Genomic DNA, 24,314 nt, shown 5'->3' on the forward strand with positions numbered 1-24,314 from the left:
TGAGCCAGGATGGATAAAAGAGGCCTGGAGGCCAGCCCTCTACTATTACCCATGTAGCCAGTGTGTTCTTGTCACTCCTGAACAGTAGTATGTGCTTGCCCATTTGTAAGAACACATTCCTAGTCATGGAGTTGCTACAGATCCTTCATGGCTGGGGGCGGGGGGGCAGGGCTCCCTGGTGCTGTGTCTGTTCTTCCTGGGCCCCTGTCCCCCTACTTCTGCTCAAGGAACCCAGTGGCTATCACATTTCACAAGGAGGAGCCTGGAGGCTGTGGTGGGCTTAGGGGTTTAACTGCTCTCCGAAGCTTTTGTCTTTTCTTTACCTATTTCACTCTATCAATGAGAAGGAGCTCTGGCCTCATCTTTCACCTTCTTGAAATAAGTCATTGTCTAGAAGGAAATGCCACTGCTAAGACCCATCAGGTACCACTAAAATGCCTCATTAAGTGCCTGGCATTTTGGGAGGGAGGGAGTAACACCTCTGCCACCCAAGCATGTGCACCTTCCTGAGCCAGTGCCTCACCTGTCCTGGCCCCGAGTGGACACCTGCAGTGAGAAGGTCAGGCCAGATTGGGGGTTGGGGCAAAGATCAACATCCCCCAGGTGACACCCATCCACCTGTGAGGGTGAGCATCCCCCTGGTCCTACTGGGCTGGCACCTGCCCAGCCAGGGCGGGAGAAGCGGGTAGAGGAAAGGTTCTTTAAAGAATGGGGAGGTTTGCTGTTTCAAGAGTTCTTTCTCACCTAAGTCCCCTAGACACCGGGTCACCACTCCTTCCCTGCTTTGTTGAGCTATTCATCCTTTTGCTCTCACCCCTTCATGCTCATCCATTCACTCAGTCAGTCATTCATTCACTTTATATGATAGGCAGAGACCTCGGGAGGGCTGCCAGTACCCCATGTACCATGGCATAGCCCATTCTCCAAAGTTATTGCTTGCTTATTGCTCAGTCAGCTTCTGATGCTGATCCCCAGACCTCGGCACAGCACCGGACATGGAGGAGATATTAATAATGTTCCCACCACACACACAATAAAATCCTAAGTGCTCCCCAAGACTCTCAAGGTGAGATTGGAGCCCAAAGAACTCTTTGAATTCATGTCTTCTTTTTCTTCCTCACTATCTGAGCTCAAAATCCCCAGGTTGAAATGCCAGCTCAGCCATTTAATAGCTGTGCTGTGTGAGTTTGGTCAAGTCCTTCAGCCTCTGAGCCACCATCTCCTCCTGGGCAAAGTGAGGATAATAAAAGTACTTGCTCCAGCCCTGCCCTGTGTGACTCAGTTGATGGGGCGTCATCCAGTAGACCATAAGGTTGCCGGTTTGATTCCCAGTCAGGGCACATGTCCGGGTTTCAGGCTTGATCCTTGGTAGGAGGGATGCCACAATCCATGTATCACTCTCACATCAATGTTCCTCTCTCTCTCTCTCCCCTTCTCCCTTGCTCTCTCTCTCTAAAAATCAATTTTTAACGTTTTTAAATAAATAAATTTTTAAAAGTAGTTGCTTCAAAGTCTTTGTGAGAATTAAGGAACAAACCCAATGAAAAGCTCCTAGCATGTGCCTGGCACTGAGTCAGCACTTAGCTACTTTTAACACTTGTCTCATGCCTCCTCTGCTCCTCTCAATTCCATCACCACCACTAGATAAATCTTAGGACCGCTGGAAAAGGACCAGCCCTTCAGTCTCAATGAGAATGCACAGGGCCCAGTGGAGGAGGGACCTACTGCAAGGTCACACAGTGGCCCAGCAGCCAGTGGCCCAGGCAGGACGCTAGCCCAGGACTCCAGCCCAGGCCTCTGCTCCTTCTGCGAGTCCCGCCTTCTCAGTCCAGCCCAGAGTGGCGGGAAGAGGGGCCTCCGTGTACATGCTAGGACCCTGTTGGGCTGGGCAGCTTTCTTCCATTCTCAGGAATGAGTTAACTCCTGAGGTCTGTTTCAGGCCCCGTGTGTAATCTTCCTAACGATGCTTATCGTATTTCTGGGGCAGCATCTGCCTGGCTTTGAAGACTCAGGCAGGAGCCTGGCCTCACCATAAACGGGCTGAATTATATTTACAAGCGGCCTTTAATGCCCTGTGGTCTCGGCTTCCTTAATGGGGATTTTCCTCCTCCTTTTTTTCTCTCTCCCTCGGTCACCGGTTTGGCTTTCAGAGTGCGGTTTGGATTCCTAACAGAGAAGTCGAGGCCGTGGGATCCCTTCCAGATCTTCCCTCCCTCTTCCCCCTCCCGCCCCTGCTGCCTGTGCCAAAGCCCCAAGAAAAGAAAACGTTGCTTCTGTCAGGATTTCAGCGGGAAAGAGAGAAGCCCTGTTGGGATTCCAAAACATGCCCCGGGAAATGGCTGGTACGGAAGTCCTGACTCCGCACCTGAGCGCAGACCCGCAGGCCTCCTGGGGCTGGAGGGGTCCAGCCCAGAGGCATGGCCGCCTCACTTGCAGAGGGAGCCCGAGGGGCAAGGTGGGGACCATGCCAGTGTGGGTGAGGAGCCCTCCCACCATCTCCCGACCTCACCCACCTCCCTTTTCAGAACCGGCTGCCCTTCTGGAGGCCTCCATTGTTCTTTTCGGGTTTTTTACTTTAAGTTTTTAATGAAAGTTGTATGTCAGATCACTTAATGCCTTCATCTTCTCAGTTGCTCCTTCCCCGTATCTGCCCCTTTTCTTTCCCACGAGGCGAGATTTGGCTTTACGGCCCAGGGTCTTTCTGCGGTCTTGGTCCAGCTGTAGCCTAGTGATACCCACCGTGCTGGGGGGATTCCCGCAGGGAGAGTTGTGCGATGAGCCTGCTCCCACTGCACTTGTTCGGTGTGGGTGGCCTATTTCTTCCCGCAAACCTGGACCACTTTACCCATGTGCTGGCCTGTGTAGTGTCCTCATGGACCCTGAACTTCACCATCCTTTCCGAGGGGTATGGATCGAACACTACTTCTGTCTCAACTCTTTGGAAAGAGGAAGAGACATAATCTTCGTGTGCCTTTTATATGGTTCTTGCTCCGGTCAGAAGTCACAAAGGGATTGAACTTCATTTTGACCACTGACGCTTCAGCCATCACAGTCGTTCTTAACTAACTGTCTTTTGCTAGTTCCGTCTGCAAATGGGTCAGGTCCTATGTGATCTACATAGCTACTCTATCTATATCTATATTTATAATCTTAAGATACCAAACTTAGAGGTTTGGCCAGCCTTGAGTTGGGGTCTGGGAGGGGGCCCTAGTTCGTCTCCCCACCCCCCTCCTTCCCTTTTAGTCTCCCACAGGAAGAGAAAGGGCAGGAGTACAATTTTGGGGGAATGGTCAAGCCACGTTTTATCTCCTTTCAAAAGGAGCGCCTGGCAATGCCAGCTCTGTGGGCCCCGGTCCCTCCTGTGGTCTCTCCTTTGGTTTCCTCTGCTTCTTAGATGATCCTTTCGCTCCTGTGAGCTACCTCTTGCCCACTGGTGTCACTGGGCCTGGGTGACCTCCAGCTCCTGACGGATAACTGGCTCAGGTCTTGGGTTGAGGGCTCAGAAACCCAGCCCCAGGCTGCCTGTCATTTTGTCAGTCCCGAGAGCAGGTCTCCTCACGCCATGCGTTTATGTTTACATGCTGTCGCCATGGCTGCACACATATGCTCCTGCAACATGCAGGCAATAAAGCGACAGGCAACCAAAAAAGGGTAGGAGGCAGAGAGGCCAGGAATACCAAATCTGTGACATCTTCCCCCAAGAAACAGCGGCCGTCTCCAGCGTCTTGATAAATCGCGTTTTATCTCCTTTCAAAAGGAACACGTGGTGGAGCCTATTCATCTTGATGTCATTGTCCAGTCTGCACAGTGTCATCCTCTGGTGGGGAGACAGCCCCTTTGCCCAGCCTCAGGGAAAAAGGGAGGAAGGAGAGCTTGAGGGAGAGAATGGGAGAGGACTGTGAATGGCCCAAAGTACCTACTGGGCGCCTGCTGTGTGCAAAGCCGGTGCTAAGTGGAGTGTATGATGCTGCAGAGGAAGGAGCGGCAGCCTGTGGCTCCTGCTCACACCCGTGCGGAGAGATGAGCGACATGAATGGAAAATAAGCCTCACATGTGAAGCTCCCCTGGAGCAGGGCTGGGGACAGTACCTGTGGAGACGGGAAGTCAGGGAAGACTGTCACAGCTTTCAGTGCTCCTAGGTCGTCCCCTTACCATTCACCTCTACCTGCCAGGGACTGCTCATGGGAGCAACTGGGGGCTTTGTTCTAGCCAAGGGGGTGCACTCAGCCAGAGGGACCATGGAGTTAATGCTCTCCGGGCGCACTCAGCCAGAGGGACCATGGAGTTAATGCTCGCCGGGCACACTCAGCCAGAGGGACCATGGAGTTAACGCTCTCCGGGCACACTCAGCCAGAGGTACCATGGAGTTAATGCTCTCCGGGCACACTCAGCCAGAGGGACCATGGAGTTAACGCTCTCCGGGCACACTCAGCCAGAGGTACCATGGAGTTAATGCTCTCCGGGCACACTCAGCCAGAGGGACCATGGAGTTAACGCTCTCCGGGCACACTCAGCCAGAGGTACCATGGAGTTAATGCTCTCCGGGCACACTCAGCCAGAGGGACCATGGAGTTAACGCTCTCCGGGCACACTCAGCCAGAGGTACCATGGAGTTAATGCTCTCCGGGCACACTCAGCCAGAGGGACCATGGAGTTAACGCTCTCCGGGCACACTCAGCCAGAGGTACCATGGAGTTAATGCTCTCCGGGCACACTCAGCCAGAGGGACCATGGAGTTAACGCTCTCCGGGCACACTCAGCCAGAGGTACCATGGAGTTAATGCTCTCCGGGCACACTCAGCCAGAGGGACCATGGAGTTAACGCTCTCCGGGCACACTCAGCCAGAGGTACCATGGAGTTAATGCTCTCCGGGCACACTCAGCCAGAGGGACCATGGAGTTAACGCTCTCCGGGCACACTCAGCCAGAGGTACCATGGAGTTAATGCTCTCCGGGCACACTCAGCCAGAGGGACCATGGAGTTAACGCTCTCCGGGCACACTCAGCCAGAGGTACCATGGAGTTAATGCTCTCCGGGCACACTCAGCCAGAGGGACCATGGAGTTAACGCTCTCCGGGCACACTCAGCCAGAGGTACCATGGAGTTAATGCTCTCCGGGCACACTCAGCCAGAGGGACCATGGAGTTAACGCTCTCCGGGCACACTCAGCCAGAGGTACCATGGAGTTAATGCTCTCCGGGCACACTCAGCCAGAGGGACCATGGAGTTAACGCTCTCCGGGCACACTCAGCCAGAGGTACCATGGAGTTAATGCTCTCCGGGCACACTCAGCCAGAGGGACCATGGAGTTAACGCTCTCCGGGCACACTCAGCCAGAGGTACCATGGAGTTAATGCTCTCCGGGCACACTCAGCCAGAGGGACCATGGAGTTAACGCTCTCCGGGCACACTCAGCCAGAGGTACCATGGAGTTAATGCTCTCCGGGCACACTCAGCCAGAGGGACCATGGAGTTAACGCTCTCCGGGCACACTCAGCCAGAGGTACCATGGAGTTAATGCTCTCCGGGCACATTCAGCCAGAGGGACCATGGAGGCAATGCTCTCGGAAGCTCAATAATAAGCCAGGGGGTGGTGGGATAAATACCCGAGCCTCCTTGCCCTCAATTCGGATACCTCTGAGGTATGATCTTCATTCCCTCCACTTCCTACCCCCAAGTTCCTCACAGAACTACACTCTGGAGACGCAGAGTGATGAACTAGCTGTGTAATGCTTCCTCCACTTCCCTGCCTTCCTTCCCCATTCTCCCACTGTACTTCCCAGGATCACCTCCCAAATAAAAGACATGCAATCCACTCCTTGTCCCTGGGTCTGTCTGGGTCTGTTTCTGGGGAAACAACCTGGAGAAGCCAAGCTTTTCTCTGTACTTCAGTTGGATCTAGACAGAGGACGCTTAAGTGGATTCGCATGTGGTCTACACATTTGTTCATGTGCAATGGCAGTTATCTCAATTAGGGCTCCTTTAATGCAAGTGATGAAAACCCATCTCCAACCAGTTTAAATAAAAAATAATTATTCATGAAAGTAAAAGTGCCAGGCAAACTCTGGGTTCAGGAACAGCTATATCCAGGCACTCAAATGATGTCAAAGAAATGTGCCCTTCGCTATCTCTTGGCTCTGCTTTTCAGTCATTCGAGAAACATTTATTGAGTGCCTACCTTATGCCAGGCACAGATCCTTTCTCTCAGTTGGTTTCCTTCTGAGGCAGAAGAAAGATGGCACTAGAAGCTCCAGATTTTTGTCCTACCAGCTTAGCAACTTTGGGAGAAAGAAGGCACCAGCAGAAGTCTCAGGGCTGATCCTCATTGGCCCAGACCAGGTTCCCTGCCTACCTCTGAGCTAATCACTGTGACTCTGGTTTTCTAGGCAGGATCACATGCCTACCTTGTTGCCAGGGGGTGTGGGGTCCCTCATCTGAACCATAAGGACTAGGAATGGAGGAGGGAGGCTCTCCAGGGGGAAATAGGATAGATTTAGACAACAGATGCCTGGTATACTAGGTGTACCGGTAAATAATGCAGATTTTTTTCACTAGATGGGGTTACACATATGTTAATATATATGCGATTTGATATGTATGCTATTTTGTTGTATTGACAACAAGCTTCAAAACTTCATATGTCAAATTTTCTGAAGGTGTTAACATCATAGGTATTTTTACACTTAAAAATGTCGAATTTTGTGCCAAATAAAGAGCATTTGCGGGAAGTTTTAATTCATTATTTTGAAGAAAAGTGCTAGCGATAGACATTACTTTGAATAAAGCCCTTTTGATGTTTCTCTTGAAATTATCGTGTTTTCTTTGATTACAAAATCCACATTACTAAGCGGTCAATAATTAATCCGAATCGCTAACCGGTTACCGCTCAATCCGCATTATTAACCAGTTAACGCTCAATCTGCATATGATGGTAACACCTTCAGAAAATTTGACATGAAGTTTTGAAGCTTATTGTCAATACAACAAAATAGCATACATATCAAATCACATATATACCAACAAATGTGTAACCCCATCTATTGAAAGAAATCAGCATTATTAACCGGTACACCTAGTGGCTGTGCCATGAGCACTTCACAGTATCCCAGCTCAGATGAGACAGACAGGCCCCTGGTGGAAGGAGACTCACGATAGCTGTAACCACAGCAGAATGCACGAATGCCTGAGGAATGGACGATGTGCGTGGATGCCCTGGAAAGGTGGAGATTGCTCCCAGCGTGGCCAATCAGGGAAGGCCTCTGAAGAGGGGGCATTGGCCCTAGACATTGATGGTCTTTGGGCATAGAAATGTCAGCGTGATTGTCTTTGGGCCTTGAATGTCAGGCCAAAGAGTTCATATTCCAAATTTAATTATTGTGAAGGACTGTGCATTGACCTATTTGTTATCATTGCATTCTGCTAGTTCAGAGGAGCCTGCTGGGAAGGTTGGAGGGGTTGGCATTTCCTGTGAGCCTTGCCCATGCCTGTAAAAGGGTATATCAGCACAGCCATGCAGTGGTCCGGACGGCTGGAGGCTGTGTGTCAGAGAAGTTGGGGAACAGTCAGGCCCCCTCGGCATTGGCCTGTGCCCGCCCTGGAAATAGCCACCCACTTAAACTAAGAATAGGAATTCCTGCCCGGCTGGCAGGAACTAATGCCGATTTCTCAAGTAGGGATGGGCCTGAAAACAAAACACAGCGTTGGGTGGGGCCATCCTTTGTATTTATTTGCGAGGTCACTTGGGAGCTGTGCCCACGTCTGGGCATTGATCCTGCCATTAGACCCAGATACGGTGACCTGGACCAGATGGCAGCCTCCAGGGCTCCTCGCCTGCCTGAGAGGTCCTGGGCTCTCAGCCTTGGGTGCCTCCTGCCCCCTGAAAGAGGTGACTACTCCCTTGTTGCCTTGACAACAAGCAGAGGTGGTGGCCAGCTAAGGTGCTGAGAAGCCAAGGGAGAGGGGACTGAGAGGGGAGGGTCCCAGGTCCCTGTGGCAGTTTTACCTGGAATCACCTGGCTCACAAGCATTTTTCTTCCAGGCAAAATCCTCTTCCGGAGAAGCCACATCCGGGACGTCGCTGTGAGGAGGCTGAAGCCCATCGACGAGTACTGCCGGGTAAGGCTGTGTGGGGGCTTGGGGGCCGCCCCTTCTGTCCATCTGTGAAGGAAGTCTGTCTGTTCGGAACCCTCTGCTGTGGTTTAGCAGATACATCCTGGGGCCTGGTGCTTCCTGGTCAGAGGGGTGGGTATGGGTGTCCCTTGGGGAGGGGCCACCCCATGACTGGGCCACCCTCTGAGGGCCTCAGGCTCACAGCTGAGCCTCTACTCCTTTCAGGACATGTCCATGTTTACAAAACGCCATTTTAAATCACTTCCACGGGCTTGGGAGCTCAGCGAAGGGCTTCCTGCGGAAGGGATTCTGTATGTGACCTTCTGCTGGACGTAGAACTGCTGCTTTGAGTTCCTGTTGGGACGTTGTTGGAATCGGTTCTGGGTTTAAGAGCATTCGAAACATATATTTGTTTATTCACAGAAGACTTGGTAGTTACAGAGTTCATGGACACATCTTCATAGGTGCAAATGTGTGTGCGTGCATACACACACACACACACACACACACACACACACACACACGGCAAGTGTACGCACCTGCACTAGGAGAGCCCATGCCAGAGCGCAGATGGGAGTGTGACAGCGATGTCCAGATGCAGAGCCTGTTGCCTTTCTGCTTGAATTAGAGCCTAGGCCCCTATAGGCAGAGTGAGAGGTCTCTGGGCGGGTTGAACTCCTCACTAGCTTCGAGAGCTTGGGCAAGTTACTTAACTTCCTGGAGCCTCATTTTCCACACCTGTACCTTAGGGAGAATAGTGCCTCTGCAGAAGGTAGTTCTGGGGAGGAAATGAACTGACACATTTGAGCCACAGCACATAGTGTCTGGTACAGAGGAAGCATTCAGTAGATGCTACCTTTTTGTTATTATTCCATGGCAGAAAGTTGAATGTTACCGCTGGGTGCCACTGGCTTTCATGGAGATGGAATTTCTTAAGCTAAACCTACTGTGGAATCTGAGAGGCAAGTGGGATAACGTTTTGTTGTGAGTGCTAGTACTAGAGCTGGGGTCAGACCCCAGTGCTCACCTCCTAGCTCTGTGACTTTGGGAGAGTTACTTTGCCTCTCTGAGCCCCAGTTTCCTCATCTGTAAAAGGGAGATAGAAACAACTCTTTCACAGGGTTCATGAAAGGGGTGGAGAGAGGGAAGGTATATCTCAGTGCTTGTTATTCTGAAATACTCTGTCCCTACACAGAGTTGTGACCATAAGATTCCTTTTTGCCCAGCCAGTGTGGCTCAGTGGTCCTATGAACCAGGAAATCATAGATCGATTCCTGGTCAGGGCACATGCCCAGGTTGCGGGTTCGATCCCCAGTTTGGGGCATGCTCGAGGTAGCTGATCAATGATTCTCTTTGATCATTGATATTTCTTTCTCTCTCTCTCTCTCTCTCTCTCTCTCTCTCTCCCTCCCTCCCTCCCTCTCCCTTCCTCTCTGAAATCAATAAAAAAAAATATTTTTTTAAAGATTCCTTTTTGTGCTAATGTTTGATATTTCTCAATCACCGTTTGGCAATAAAAATGCTCAAATAAGAATCATGTTGCTGCCAAACCGGTTTGGCTCAGGGGATAGAGCGTCGGCCTGCGGACTGAAGGGTCCCAGGTTCGATTCCGGTCAAGGGCATGTACCTTGGTTGTGGGCACATCCCCAGTAGGAGGTGTGCAGGAGGCAGCTGGTCGATGTTTCTCTCTCATCGATGTTTCTAACTCTCTATCCCTCTCCCTTCCTCTCTGTAAAAAATCAATAAAATATATTTTTAAAAAATTTTATATAAAAGAATCATGTTGCTAAATTGACGGGGCCGACAAGCACTCCCACAGACTCTGCGTTAAGCTGAGTCTGAATTCCGTGACTGTGCAGGTCATACCAGTCACATTTTCTTCCTTAACCTGAAAGGATGCCCTGATGATGAATTATTCCCTGAAACCAGAAGCTCCCTTTCCTCAGACCAATCCAGCCGACCTAGGAGAGGCTGCGGTTCGGTTCCAGACCACCGCAATAAAGCAAGTGTCATCATCTTCTTGCTGGTGGAGGGTCTTGCCTTCAATTTGTAAAAAAGGCAACATCTACGCAGTATGAGAAAGCAAAGCACAATAAAACAAGGTATGCCTGAATTCCTTTTTCTCTCTAAAGGGCATTTGCCATTTCCAGTTAAATTGATGGCTGCAGCCCGAGCTTTTATTTCTCTTCATTCCTTCCCAAGAAGTTAAATAAATGGGCAAAGCTAATGGAGGAGAGAGCAAAGGGTAGGGGGACGCATCTTCCAGCTGGGATTCATGCCTCATGGCAGCCTCGGTGGTGGAGCCCGGGCATCTGCGGGTGGGCTCTGTGGAAATGCCCCCTCCTAGATCATCTGGAGGGGGAGACCCCTAACAGCTCATCCCCTGGGGTCAGGCTTTGGACAGGACTCCTGAATCAGGATGAGAGCCAGGGGGACTCTGGGGTCCCAGGAGTGCTGCTAGTGGCTGAGGGAGCCATTTAAGTGGGGTCTGCAAGAGGAGGAGCCTCCTAACCTGATTAGCTCAGACAAGAACGGCTGGCTCAGAGCCAGGCAATGAGGGGCAATGTCATGTGTTCACCAAGCAGCCAGACATCTCGCAGGCCGTAATTTACTCTGAGAATGGTGGGGGGCAGGGCAGTGCAGAAGTGACCTTTAATTCTGCTGAATTAGAAAGCTGGGATCTGTGGTCTGATTGTCTGGGACCTTAGAATGACCTTGGACTGGACATCAGGAATAAGGCAGTAGCCTCCGTGGTCACTGCCACCCAGGGTTGCATTTCACAGCTCTGCCACCCGATGGCCCAATCTATGGCCACTCAGGACCCAACACTTCATTCAACGTCACTGCTCCCGACAGCAAAGTCCACTGTCAATGCCATGTGTAGTCCACTCTATGGCCAGCCCTTCCCTTGTCTATGCCTGTCCTTGGACACACTGCTTAGAATTTCGGGGGCGGGGGGAGGGTGTATTTGCTGTACTCTGCATATGCAGCTCTGCTTGGCTGGCCAACACCTTCTTCCTGGACCTGCTAGACAACGTGCACTCCGAGGCCAGGATTTGCTGGGGATTCAAACGCACCCCAAATTGTGAAGCTGGCGCTGTGCACAGAGCTGCCAGCTCCTCTGCCAGGACTCAGATGTGGAAAGTCTGACCATGCAGTGGACCTCCCCAGACTTCAGGCATTCCCCCTGCCTAATGGGGATTTCACAGCCCACATCTCTGTTAATTTCAAACATATATGGAGCAGATTGGATGAGCGTCACGGAAAATTCAGCGAGCGCCAGCCAGTAATTGTTTTATGTGGCACTTGAGGGCCAGGTGTCTATCAAGAGGGGTTCCAAAGGCATTGCTTTGACTCCATAAATTAACTTAATAGGCAGCATGGTTATGCGGTTAATATTTAATGGTTCCGTGGCCTCAACAAGTTGAAAACTTTCATCTCACTAATAAGCTTGAGCTATACTTTAGGGGCTCGGACTAACAATTTTATAAGTGATTCCATTTACCCCGTTCCTGCCTGTGACAGACATGTTTGCAGAATTTGTCTAGGGGATAATATAAATATCTCAGGGGTCGGGGAATGGAGGGGTGAGAGTGTTTGAGATGATCAGCTCCCCCTTTGCCATGTTAATGACATTTGTACAAGTCTCTGTTTCCTGGTGGGTGTGGCAAACATTTTTGCTGTCTAAAAAGCGGAGCTTGCTTCTATTCCGCTGTCAGCGATAGGCTTGCCTTCAGGATCGATGGCTTTCTTTGTGGGAGCGATGAGGGGTTGGCTGTAGTTAGACTGAGGGAGGGACTCCAAGCCCAACAAGACCCTCTGAATCTCACGGGCGCATTCATTTTTATCCCCATTTCCCAGATTTGAAAGCAGAGGCTATGACTTGTGGTGGTTCTTAGTCCCGGGTGTTCTCCCTCCCACCGTGGGAATGTTCCACCATGGCCCATCATTGGTTCTCATTAATAAAGAGAAAGACCCAGTCTGCGTGGCTCAGTGGTGGAGCGTCGACCTATGAACTAGGAGGTCGCGGTTCCATACCCGGTCAGGGCACATGCCCCGGTTGCGGGCTCAATCCCCAGTGTGGGGTGTGCAGGAGGCAGCGATCAATGATTCTCTCGCCATTGATATTTCTATCTCTCTCTCTTTCTCCTTTCCTCTCTGAAATCAATAAAAACAAATTAAAAAAAGAGAGAGAGAAAAGTTCATGTTGCAACCAAAAGAGTCCTTTAAGAGGCACCAAAGCTCCTTGCATGCTCAGTCCTAGATGGGAGAGTAACTTCATTGCTCATGGCGGAGACTGAGGCGGAGAGGCAAGACTGATTGGTCCATGCTTCCCCCGTGGTCTGAGTCTATAGGGGAACCTAGTTGGTAGAATCTCCCCGTCTGCTCTGGCCCAGACAGCCCCGGGCAAAGGTGTTTCCAGCCTGTCCCTTCCTCCTTAAAGGCCCTCAGAGGAGCCCATTGCCCATAAGAACCGCTGAGTGGCTCAGCCAGGCCCTCTGTGGGGTGCTTCCAAGTGCTGCTCAGGCGAAGCTCTCACCTCTCTCCTCTGAACTCCACCGTCCAGTCTGCCAGAAGTTTGGCCATTTCCCAACTAGCCAGACCCCCTGAGGCTTCTGCCCCTGGGCCTGTGCTAGCCCCTCGCCTGGGGAAGTGTTCAGCTTCCACAGGGTCCCTCCCAGAAACCTCCCGACTCCCTGGGGAAAGCTGACCCCTTCTCTTCCATTCCCCAGAAAGCCCTGTACATGCCTCCACATCACACATTATTCCCAGGAGCAGGGTAGCATCCGTGTGTCCATCTCCTCCAGGCCAGGCGCTCCTGGAAGGCGCCCTCTGTTTCCTTGTGTCTTCACTCACCAGCAAGAAGCCTGGCCCACGTGGGCGTCCAGCCAGTATCTGATGACAAGATGCAAAGATCACATACAAGCACAGGAAACCTCGAAAGAGGGTGACATGTCCCCAAGGCCCGATGTACTAGGACCCCTTGTGAAATGGCTTAAACTGTAGCCGCAAATTAGACACTATTTCTGTTTCAAAAGGATTTGCTGCCTAAATCCTTTAAAAAGAGAACTCCTGTGTTTGAGATACTCTGATTTACAGAAATGCTGTGAGCTCCCAGCTTCCTAGAAAGTGATGTAGAAGGAACAGTTGGGGCAGGATAGAGGAGCCCCAGGAGTGGAGATGGGGGCCAAATGGGCAGAACGCTGACCCCCATGACACCCCCCCACACCCTACGCAGGGTCACTGGGCTTTTACCTAGAGATGTCCATTGATTAGAAACCAAAATGAAGCTGATAAAAAGGGGAAAATGTCTGATCCCGAGGAAAGAGCAGGGCACACACCTTGTTTTGCTAAATGCAGAACTTCGCTTTTTGTCCTGAGACAAGCGTTACCCAGTGTGGTGGGCTTCATGGAGGGGGTTCATTTCGGAGCAGAGGGTCTGAACACAGCCTGGCTAGGGCCCCCTCCCACGCTGCTCCACTTGCAAAGACCAGGCTCGGGCCCGAGCACCTGAGAGGGGGTCTCAGAGACGTGCAGTACGGCCACCCTCTCCCTTATCTGAATCTGCACCATCTGGAATGGTAATATGTTGCCAAGTGGTGGCCCATGCCACTGGCTCCCAGGAAATGGTCTCAGGGGCCAGGAGCTGGAGACTTCAGGGCAGGTGAGGTCTGGGGGAGGGAGGCCCTGGAAGAACTGGCTGATGGGCACAGCTGGATGGCTCTTGAGTGCCTAGGCACCCACTGCCCTCAGCCCCTCCCCTCACCCTGTTTCTCCAGATCTGCTGTCAGCCAGCTCGCCCACCCCCTGGACCACAGGATGCCAAGGTTGGATGGGGACTGATGTTAGCTCAGCTGACATTCTGCATGCTCTAAGCAGCCCCAGGGGACAGTGGCCCCTCCCTAGATGCTGAGGGCTCTGTGGTCATTCCAGCCCTTCTCCCTCCTAGGGGGCCTTCCGACCCTTCAACCTCCCCTGAGGCAAAGCTCTGTTCGGAAAGGCTCAGTGAGATTGATCGATAGATCTGACACTGAAGTCACTGATAGTGGTGCTATTTACAGTCCTGGAGCCGCTGGCTGTTAGAGCTGGAAGAAACTTCAGAATGTCTCTGGTCTGGATTTGCCCCAGCTGTGTTCCCTGGGCTGTCAGTAGGAATCGTTTGGAAAACCAGCTCTACAGTCAGAGACCTGTGGGTAATGGTGGAGGCGGTAGAGAGAAGTAGATCAGACAGAGCGTAGGCTCTGGACTAGATGGCCCCATTTAAAGTCTTGCTGCTTACTAGCTCTGTGGCCTTGGGAAATTGCTTAACCTCTCTGTGCTTTAGTTTATCCTAATGTGGAATTGGAATCATGCTCATACCTATCTCGGATTTAATGTGATGATTAAATGAGGCAGTCTCAGGATGTCATTACGATTAGTAAATGCGGGCCTAACAAAGCTCTACAGGTTTCTTTCCTGCAGGACTTCTCAGAGCCTTTGCTATGATAATGAACATGGTGATTTCCAAGACCAAGATGGGGATCTACAAAACATCCTTTCACATGTGCCCACAGAACTCATGTTATCTCATCAGACAGGTGTTCCATGAGATATAGCTTGAGATTCCAGAGCTAGTCTGTTTTATCCTAAAAGAAACGACAACCGGAGAGGTGAGGCGAGCTGCCCAAGGTCATGCAGCAAGTATAGAAAGGCAGCACTGGAGCTAGAATTGAGGTCTCCGGACTCCCCTTCCAGTGTTCTTTCTAGTATGCATCATTGCTTTCACCTGCAGAATAATGGCAACGAAGACCACAGTGCAATAGCTAGCATTTACTGAGCATTTGCTTGATGCCAGGCGCTGTGCTAGGCTCCTCATATTTATGATCTCACTTAACCTTCGAACAGGTAGGGGCCATACCAGACCCATTGCACTGAGCTCAGAGAGGGCAAATAGTAATGTATTCCGCATCACACAGCATCCTGGCGAATGGCACAGCCAGGACTCAAACCCACGTCTGCCTGGTCCTGGGGCCCCAACTTCACACCCCCTGGCCTGCATCTCGAATGTTCAATGGCAGAACTTCAGGCCTGAGCCGGGGGGTGGTGCCCCAGAAGTTCCTATATATTGGCCCTACCTGCTCCTCTCGGGACGGCTGGGTGTGGGGGTTCCCCGGCTCTGGCAGCCGTCCCCCGCCCAGGCCTCCAGGACTGACTGCTCAGCACCGGCTCTCCTGCCAAATGATTTTGGCCAGAGATGGGCTTGGCGGCTGCTCTGATGGAAGCTGCTCTGAGCCGAGAGCCTCTTGTCAGCCTGAAATCAGGACGAGCTCTCAATGCGCTCCCCTCGAGGCTCCCTATTAATAAAGATGTCTGCAGTGGTTCCACCAAAAGGCCCCTTTGTCTGAGGCCCTCGGGCCCACGCGGCCTCTGCCCCCAGAATGCCGGTCTCTGTCGGCATGAAGAGCCCCTGTGTTCACCACCAGTGCTGGGTGAGCTGCGGCCTGGCGGGCTCTGCGCCTGGCGGGTGGCAGTGCGCTGAGCTGGGAGGGTGCTAGCGCTTGGCCACTGGAAACCTGCCCTGCATCCCCTCCCTGTCCCTGTCAGGGAGGTGGCCCTGGCAGCGACTCTGCGCACACAGAGCTCAGGTCCCTGTGATGGGCTCCTCCTGCCTCCTACCCATCCCAAGCCATCAGCGTTCCCTTCTGACCCCTCCTGCCTCCTGCCAGGAGCACTGGGTCTGCACATGCCTGCTTCCCCCTTCTCTCTCTGTTGCTGTCTCTCTGTCTAGTATTTGTCTCTGTCTCTCTCTCTATCTCTATCTGTATCTGTCTCCATCTCTGTCTCTATCTCTCTCCATGTTCCTGTCTCTCTGTCTCCAGCTCTCTCTCCTTTCTGCCATCCTCTCTCTCTCTCTCTTTTAATATATTTTTATTGATTTCAGAGAGGAAGGGAGAGGGAGAGAGAAAAAAAAAATCAATGATGAGAGAGAATCATTGATTGGCTGCCTCCTGTATGCCCCCTACTGGGAATCAAACTATGACCTCCTGGTTCATAAGTGAGAGGGAGAAAAAAAAAAATCAATGATGAGAGAGAATCATTGATTGGCTGCCTCCTGTATGCCCCCTACTGGGAATCAAACTATGACCTCCTGGTTCATAAGTTGATGCTCAACCACTGAACCGCATCAGCCGGGCCTCTCTGTGTCTTTTCCTCTCTTCTTCCTCAGTCTTTCTTTCCCTTTTCCTTCTCTCCTTCCTGGGGAAGAAAACAGCACATACCACGTATATTAAATGAAAACTTGAACTCTGTGGGGGCAACTTCCACCCATCCTACCTTCTGAGCACAGTATCCCCCTGGTAAACAGAGACAATGGGGACAAAATGGGCAACACATCATCGGGTGTGCTGTTGTGGGTGCAGGGGCCGTGTCTGGCTCATCCCTGTACCAGGGCACAGCCCCGTGTCAGACACACATGGAAAAACCTCCGTTCTTTGTCAGATCATTGGAGAGTCAGGGGGCCTAGGACAGTGCCTGACACGTGGTAGTTGCTTATTAAATGTTAAATTCCCTTCCTTTCTGTTTCCTGGCTGTTCGTGCGGATGTGATCTGTTAGAGACCCATGGAAAGCCACGGGCTCTAGAAGGAACAGCTGGGAGTTACAGTGTTGCCTTATATGTTATGGAATAGGACCTTGTCTCATCTTGCCCGGGTGTGGGTTCGGCATTGACAAGGGCCATTGTGGTAGGATGCCTCCTGCTCAATGCCACACTTGGATTGCTACCTGATCGGCCCAGAGGATTAAACTACCACTTCCCTCTTCCTCAACACAATCATTCTGTTGATGCAGCCTGAGACCACACGTGCTTTCATGCCCCATTATCGTGTCCCACTTATTTGGGCTTCCGCACATCACAACCCTTATTTATTCTTTCATGACTTCATTCATTCAAACAAATACTTCCTGGGCCAGGCACTCTTCTAGGATCTGGAGACACAGTCCACAGGTCCGACTAAAGTCCCGGCCCGCATGGAGCTTACCTTCTAGCGAGGTCTTTCCCACCCTCGATGGGGCCTGTGGGCAGGCCACGTGGCCTCCCTGAGCCTCCGTCCCCAAATCTGTAACACGCAGATGAGCTCTGCCCTCATGACCTCATCAGGAGGGTTCCCAGCGACTGCACCGGAGGTCTCAGCATGCTTGGCACGGGAGCCGCTGGCTCGGGTACTGGTGGAGGTGGCTGGGAGGCACAGGTTTAGGAAAGGGTCTTGTCCAACTGACCACTGACCTGGAGCCCCTTTATCAGCAGTTCCTCACTCCGGCCATCCTGGGGTTTCCTCTTCCTCTCCTGGCTCCAGCCCAGAGTCCTTGGCCCTGTCTCTCAGCCCAGCTCTAGCAGTGACCGCTCCTGTCAGTTTGGACCAAAGGATCATTCCAGTGTTTTCTCTCTATACTGGATGAAGGGGCCCAGAAGCAGGGCTTCCCCTCGCCCCACCCCCTCATGTTCGTCTGGGTCTGGTCAGGCGTCCCCGTGCCCCAGGCTGCAAGGTGTGGAGTCCACGCTGGTGTGTGACAGGAACTCTGACCATCGGCTGACCGTGATCTCTCGCTTTCCTGCAGCAGACTCTCAGTCTTCCCGGGACAGTGAGCTCATAGCTGGCCCACAGTCCTCCCTGGACAGTTTTCTCTCTCCTCTCTGCCTATCCAACCCTTCTAGCCTACCTCATGCCCGCTCTTCTCAGATGCCTTTCTACACCCTTAGCTTATCCTGCTCCTCCAGGCATCCTCAGCTTAGCTGAAGAAGACCCTGCTATGGCAGGCTCTGGCCTCCTCCCCTTTGCTCAGTGCTCTCAGGGCTCTGACCTCATTCAGCTCCTGGACCCTCCATGCTTGACCTCCCCGCCTACCTTGGCCAGTTAATTCCTACCCATCCTTCGGAACTCAGCTTCGAAGAGTCTTTCTAAAACCTCTCTCCCTTTCAAACTCCGTGGTAGCTCCCTGTTTTCCTGGGTAGAATTATCAACTTGTTAAATGGTTAATCGTGCAGTCAGTGTTTAGGGAGTGTGGGCATCTGGTGCAGCTGGACTGTGGCTAGTAGGAGACAAGGCTGGTGGGATAAAACCTTGGATTGTCAGGCTAGAGATCTTGGACTTACTTGGGGGGAACATGAGAATTCTTTCAGCGTTCATGCAGAATGAGTAGATCCCTAGGGCCCTGAGACCTAGTAGGGTTCAGTGGTCATTGCTTTCTTTTGATTGGCTGATTGTTTAGTTGCTTTGATTGGCTAGTTGAATGGTCGGTGTTTGGTTGGTTGAATTGTTGGCTAGATGATTGACTGTATTTTTCATTATTTTTATTAGTTGACTGATTGGTTAGTGATGAATTGACTGGATGGTTAGTTGATGGGGTGGATGGACAGATGGAGAGTTGTTTCATTAATTGGCTGATTGGTTAATCTGTTGACTAGTTGTCTGGTCGAATGGGTGGGTGGCCAGTTAACTACCTTCCTCAGCACAGTTTTTGAGCCTCCCCATCACTGTTGGCCCACGTTGACCCTGCTTTTGGTTTTCTGGTCCCAGTTTCCTCAGGCCTAACGCCCTTTCTCCCATCTTCCCACAGGCGCTTGTCCGGCTCCCTCCCCACATTTCACAGTGTGATGAAGTCTTTCAGTTCTTTGAGGCCCGGCCAGAAGATGTCAACCCTCCAAAAGAGTAAGTGGCAGCTCCGGCGGCTCCTGTGTGGCTGGCAGGTGTGGGAGAGGCGGGTGCGGGAGGGGCGGGTGCTGGAGAGGCAGGTGCCATGTGGCGATGGGGAGGAGAGATCCTGAAGACCAGGGTGTGTGCCGCACAGCCCCAGGGGTGCCATTCATACAGCCCTTTCTGTGAGTGGTGCCAGGGAGGTTGTAAAGTGCACAGCCTGCACCTCCACGGCAGTCCAGCCGAAAGGGGCCCTTTTCCTTATTCGTGCTGTAAGACCAAGCCCAAGGTGGCCCGGACCCTTGAGGGAGGAAAAAGCATGATCCGGCTCAGAGGCTCACCTGGCCTGACAGCGGCCGTCTCCCTTGCTGGCTGCCACAGGCTTAAGAAACAAGCAGAGGCTGCGGACCTTCAGAAACCCAGCAGTGACTTGGCTCACAAGGTGGAGTCGTTAGTGGAGAACCTCCGGAATAGGACGCAGAGTCTTGCGTTCACAGCCCTCCTCTGCTGCCAGCGAGCCACACCCCCTCACAGCAGACCACTCCCTGAGCCCCTCTTGTCTCATCTGTACAGAGGGATAGCGATTCACCCCTGCCCTTGCTACCCCCGAGGATTCCTGTGAAACTCAGATGACCTGAGGGCTGGGCAGGCGCTTGGCAGACGACAAAATGAGATACAAGTGTGTGTTCTCTCCAGGAGAGAGACATCGCTCTCACTGTACCTACTACGTGCCAGGCTCGTGAGAGAGTTTGCACCAGGAGTTCTACATCCTTACCCCCACATCTCAGATAAGGAAACCAAGGCTCCAGCTGGAGCTGGGACGTGAACCCACAATTTGCTGATGTCAAACAGAGGCCCATAGTCTTTCCACGCCTTCTGCCTGCCTTCCTGACCTGGGGTGGAGGTGGGGGACCAGAAGGTGGGCCTGGTGCCTCTCATTGTGCCCTCTCTGTCCTGCCCTCTGTGCTCCCCTGCCAGTCCTTCCTCACTTTCCCCAGGCAGATGAAGGCTGTAGAGACCAGCAGTGTCCATCTCTGAGTCCCTACCTGGCTCTGCCACCCCCAACGGGGATGGCCTCTCGGAACCTCCTGTTCTCCTCCCTTCCATGGGGAGAGAGGGGCTCCTTTCGGGGAGGGTTGCCATTGGAGTCACTCGTGATCATGTGCCCACGGGAGGGGAGAGGGACATGGCTGGTGGGTGAAGTAGCAGGTGTGCCGCTAAACGCCACTCTCCGCCAGACAGCTGAGTAAACGGGCCCTAGTTTACCCGTCGGCCTGTGCACTAATGGCAGGGGAGCCTTTTGCCTGTCTCCGAAAGGCCCTCGAGGAATGGTGCAAACCCGGCTCAGGGAGACAGCTGGGCACTGGCGAGACAGCGGGCATGGCTTTGCAGGGCCCGGCTCCCGGCTCAGGACCTGCCGCCCACCTCCGTGATCTCTGACCATTGCTCAACCTCTCTGCCTTTCTGTTTCTGTTTTTCCACCCCTAAAATGAGATAATACGTATTTCAGAGAGGTCAAGGGGGCTTACGGAGTAATGTGAACTGAGGTAACCTGGCAGGTGCCACTGGCACATAGGGATGCTCACAGTTTTGTCTGAGGAAGGTTGTGGAACAGAGTGGAATGGGTATGCTCTACCCCTGCAGACCACAGCCTGGCTTTTGCAGGTGTAAAGCCTTGGGCCTCCAAGTCACCATGGCCATGGGGTTATCTGCCTGTTTCTTGAGGTGGTATCAGTCACCTGGGCTGGTTCGCACTTGGTCTGGCAAGATATGGTCCGAGAACAGCGCCCCCTCCAGCTCAAAGCAGGCAGGAGGCTCTGAAGTGGGGTTAATGCAGCCAGATGTTCTAGGTGGCTTCTCCTCCCCTGGCCCCGCTCGGCCTGCAGGACCTGCCAAGAGAGGCCCGCGTTCCACTGTAGACTGTGCTCCCATAAGAGCCCAGCCCTGGAGGTGAACCCTGGGCTGGCGGGCTGATATCTGTCAGCCTCGCGCCTGCACCCCCTCCCTCTCAGACCTGCTTGCACCTTCCCAGGCCACCATCCTGAACATAAACACGGGATCAAGTAACAGTGTATTTTGACTCTGGGGCGACTGTGGAGTGGCTTATCAAATTATCAAAGCCTGTGGGTTTAATTGGAGTTTTGCAGATAACCCCGGCCTCTTTCAAGTGCGCTGCTGCAGGGGCGTTGAGCGTTCCCGGGGGCCGGGTGGGGGCCGTGTCCCTTTCCCTCTTGCACAGAAGGCAAGGCCTGCAGCAGCCCAGCAGTGGAAGGGGGGGGGGGTTGGGGGGGGGGGGGCAGCAGGCCTGAGCCCTGGGCTTTGATCCAGGCCACCCGCCCGCAAACTTCCTCAGTGGAGAGCGGGGCCCACCTCCCGGCTGCTGGCAATTGCTCTTCTAGACAACTGGCCCCGTCCTCTAACTACTAAGACTGTCTGATGCGTATTGCTGTTGCGTGTGAGCAGGGCTGATGTCAGCTGGGGCCCGAGGCATTATTTTATTTTATTCATTTATTTTTAAAAATATATTTTTATTGATTTCAGAGAGGAAGGAGAGGGAAAGAGAGAGAGAAACATCAATGATGAAAAAGAATCATTGATCGGCTGCCTCCTGCACACCCCCTACTCGAAATGGAGCCCGCAACCGGGCATGTGCCCTGACCGGGAATTAAACCATGACCTCCTGGTTCATAGGTCAGCGCTCAACCACTGAGCCACTCCAGCCGGGCCTGGCATCATTTTAGATTCACCTTTCCCCTTCACACCTCTCTACCCAACTCATCAGCACACCCTGCAGCGCCACCTTAGAGCAGTCCACACCTCGATCTCCCCTGCTGCCACCCCCGGCCAACCCTTATCCTCTCACCTGGATTCTGGCCTCCTGACTGGTGTCCTGCTTCTGCCCTGGTTCTCTGTGGTCCATTTCAAAGCAGTGGGAGGAATGACGATTTAAAAATACACATCAGGTCATGTCACTCCTCTGCTCAAAATGTTCCCTGCTGCCCCCCACCACTGTCACTCAGAGTCAAGGCCTACTCCTCCTGCCTCCTCCATCCCCTCTGGTGACACCTCCTGCTGCTCTCCCACCATCCCAGCTCCAGCCACACTGGAAGCTTGCTGCTTCTCACACGGGTCAGACTTGTTCCTGCCCCAGGGCCTTTGCACTGGTTCTTCCCTCCACGGTCACCTCCCCAGGAGTCTGTTGGCCCAGCCCCACACTTCACTTTAATCTTTATTTGGGACAGCTACTTGCAGCCACAAGGCTGGGCTACAGCCTCTTTTTGTCACCTGACCATTGTTGGCTCTCTGCTCTCAGCTTGAGCCTGTCGCAGAGGGGATAATGGAGGCCAGGGCTGGGCAGGTGTGCCTGCCTCTCACCACACAGTGAGCATCGCTTTGACCCGCTACCTGTCTACTGGCACAAGAACTCCGGTGGCTCCTGGTGTGCTCATGGAATGGGCTAAGGTTCTCCTGCTCCCTGTGCCCCCTCTAGGCCTGGGCTCATCTCTTCCTGCTGAAGCCAGCCAGGATCCTGGCTCAATTCTTGAAATGGCACGGGTGGAGCAGAGCCTTGCTAAACAGGTTTTTGTTCTTCAGCCCCAGGGCCGCAGAGCCACCCTCTTGGGGCCTAGAACAATGGTCCAATGTTCCGGAGGGACCTGGGGTGAGAGGCAGCAGGCCCATGGCCAGATCAGAGCTGTTTCTGCCCAGCCTGCCCAGAGAGCCGCCTTCCCTAGGGCCCAGAGGTCCACCCTCAGCACCCTGCCACCTGCCATGTCCGTGGGACACCTGGCAGGCCCACAAGAAAGGGACGGAGGCTGTGGTACCTGACTAAGGCAGAGCAGGGGTTTGGTCTGGGCCAGGGGCTTGTTGACGTGGCCCGAGAGCTACCCTGGAGGGCGCAGAGTGAGGCTTCCAGGGACGCAGCCCAGGGCAGAGAGCAGGCAGTTGCTCTGGGCCCGGGGTGGGCACAAGATCAGACCCAAGGAGGCATTCCTCTGCAAGGCCTCCCCACCTCCCTTCCCATCGATCTTTCGGAAGGGGCTCGAGGTTGTGGCTGTCCTCCCTGCAGAAAGCAGAGTCCAGGAGGACAGAGGGGACTTGGCCAGCCCTGCCTCACACCCAGAAGGAAGACGGAGGGGTGTGGCAGTGCCGCCGGGATAGCCCCGAGAATTTGGGGAGGCTCCTCCAGGAACCCCACCTCCTCGATCTGGTCAGCTTTCAGGTCAGGCCTGCTCTGGAGTCTGACTCCGGATCTCAGGATCCAGGCTCCCCTGCTGCCAGCAGTGTGACCTTGAGTTTAACTAACTTCAGAGACAACAGTGGGGACACCCCGCTCTGAAGCCGGCTTTTGCTGTTTTGTCATGTGCAAAGGGGGTTTTAGTTCCCCCCACCCCATAATTACCACCCCTCCGTCGTAACCAGCCCCCTGGTTTGCTAACCCTCCACAAAGGGTCCACGGCAGAGCTAAATCTCAAACCCAAGTCTTTGGCCTCCTAGACCAGGGCTTCCTCTGTGGCTTCCAGGCAGGAGGCATTAACCCGTTTTTGATCACCTTCTCAGTGTGAGGCATGGGACCCATGCAAATGGACATGGCTCCGCCCTGCCCGTGGGGAGAGAGACCGCACAGGCAGGGCTTGGCTGGCTGCTGTGGGAGCCCTCTGCTGCTCTGACTAGCAGCCTGGCTCCTCCCCTACCTGCTGTGCGGCCTGGGAAATAGTTAAACTTCCAGGGCCTCAGTCTCTCAATCTGTAAAATGGGGCTTACGACAGCTGCTGAGCCAATGGGGATCCACAGCAACAGTCCAGCCTGGTGAGGTGGTCAGGGAGGTTTCCCTGAAGAGGCAGCATTCAAGCCGAGAGTGAAGTGAGAGCCAGTCCCTGAAGGGGAGTGGGAGAGAAGGGCAATTAGGTTAGAGTTCCTGAAACTGTGGCAGTTTAAAGGGATTAAAGAAATTGCCTTCTGGCTAGTGTCTCTCTCTCTCTCTCTCTCTCTCTCTCTCTCTCTCTCTCTCTCTCCCCATGTCTCTTTCTAAGCATGTCCTCGGGTGAGGATTAATAAAAGAAAAATAAATAAATACTCTTCCTGGAGAGAGAGTATTGGCTTTGGCTGGGCCGCTGTTGGCTGTAGGAATGGAAGACACTGAAGACATTCATAACAACAGTAAGATGTGAAAGAGACAGCGTTCTAGAGAGCATGACCCTTTCCCCTTTACAGGCCCTGTGAGTTGTGTCTTAAGGTTGATTGGAGTTGAGTCACCACTTATAACTTGGTCACTTCAAGTGCCTTAGTTCATGGGATGTGTTTCTTGCTCCACCTTGTGGCAACATGGGATATTACAGCCACCGGCATTTTGGCGGGTGCCTGCAGGCTGCAATGGTACTGCCTGCAGCTATGCTGGACCCTTTAGCATGATCTATCTTGTTCAGTCATCATTACAGTCCTGTGAGATTCATGCCTCCTTTTTGCAGCTGAGGAACCTTAGGCTCAGAAAACTTGTGCTTTTTTTTTTTTCAAACTCAAAATCCAGTGCTCT

The 24,314-nt window shown here is 52.9% G+C and overlaps 1 protein-coding gene across 3 annotated transcripts in view; it reads left to right on the top strand.

The window, feature by feature from the left end:
- Positions 1–24,314, top strand: part of SH3PXD2A (SH3 and PX domains 2A) — a 229,280-nt gene that overhangs the window by 116,136 nt on the left and 88,830 nt on the right. For all 3 annotated transcript variants that reach the window (XM_005878211.2, XM_005878213.2, XM_005878212.2), the window contains exons 4-5: positions 8,040–8,116; positions 18,705–18,796. In XM_005878211.2, the coding sequence (XP_005878273.1) occupies positions 8,040–8,116; positions 18,705–18,796 (169 nt within the window). The remainder of the gene's footprint in view (positions 1–8,039; positions 8,117–18,704; positions 18,797–24,314) is intronic.

This window comes from Myotis brandtii, unplaced genomic scaffold, assembly GCF_000412655.1.
Source record: "Myotis brandtii unplaced genomic scaffold, ASM41265v1 scaffold550, whole genome shotgun sequence".
Lineage (NCBI taxonomy): Eukaryota > Metazoa > Chordata > Mammalia > Chiroptera > Vespertilionidae > Myotis > Myotis brandtii.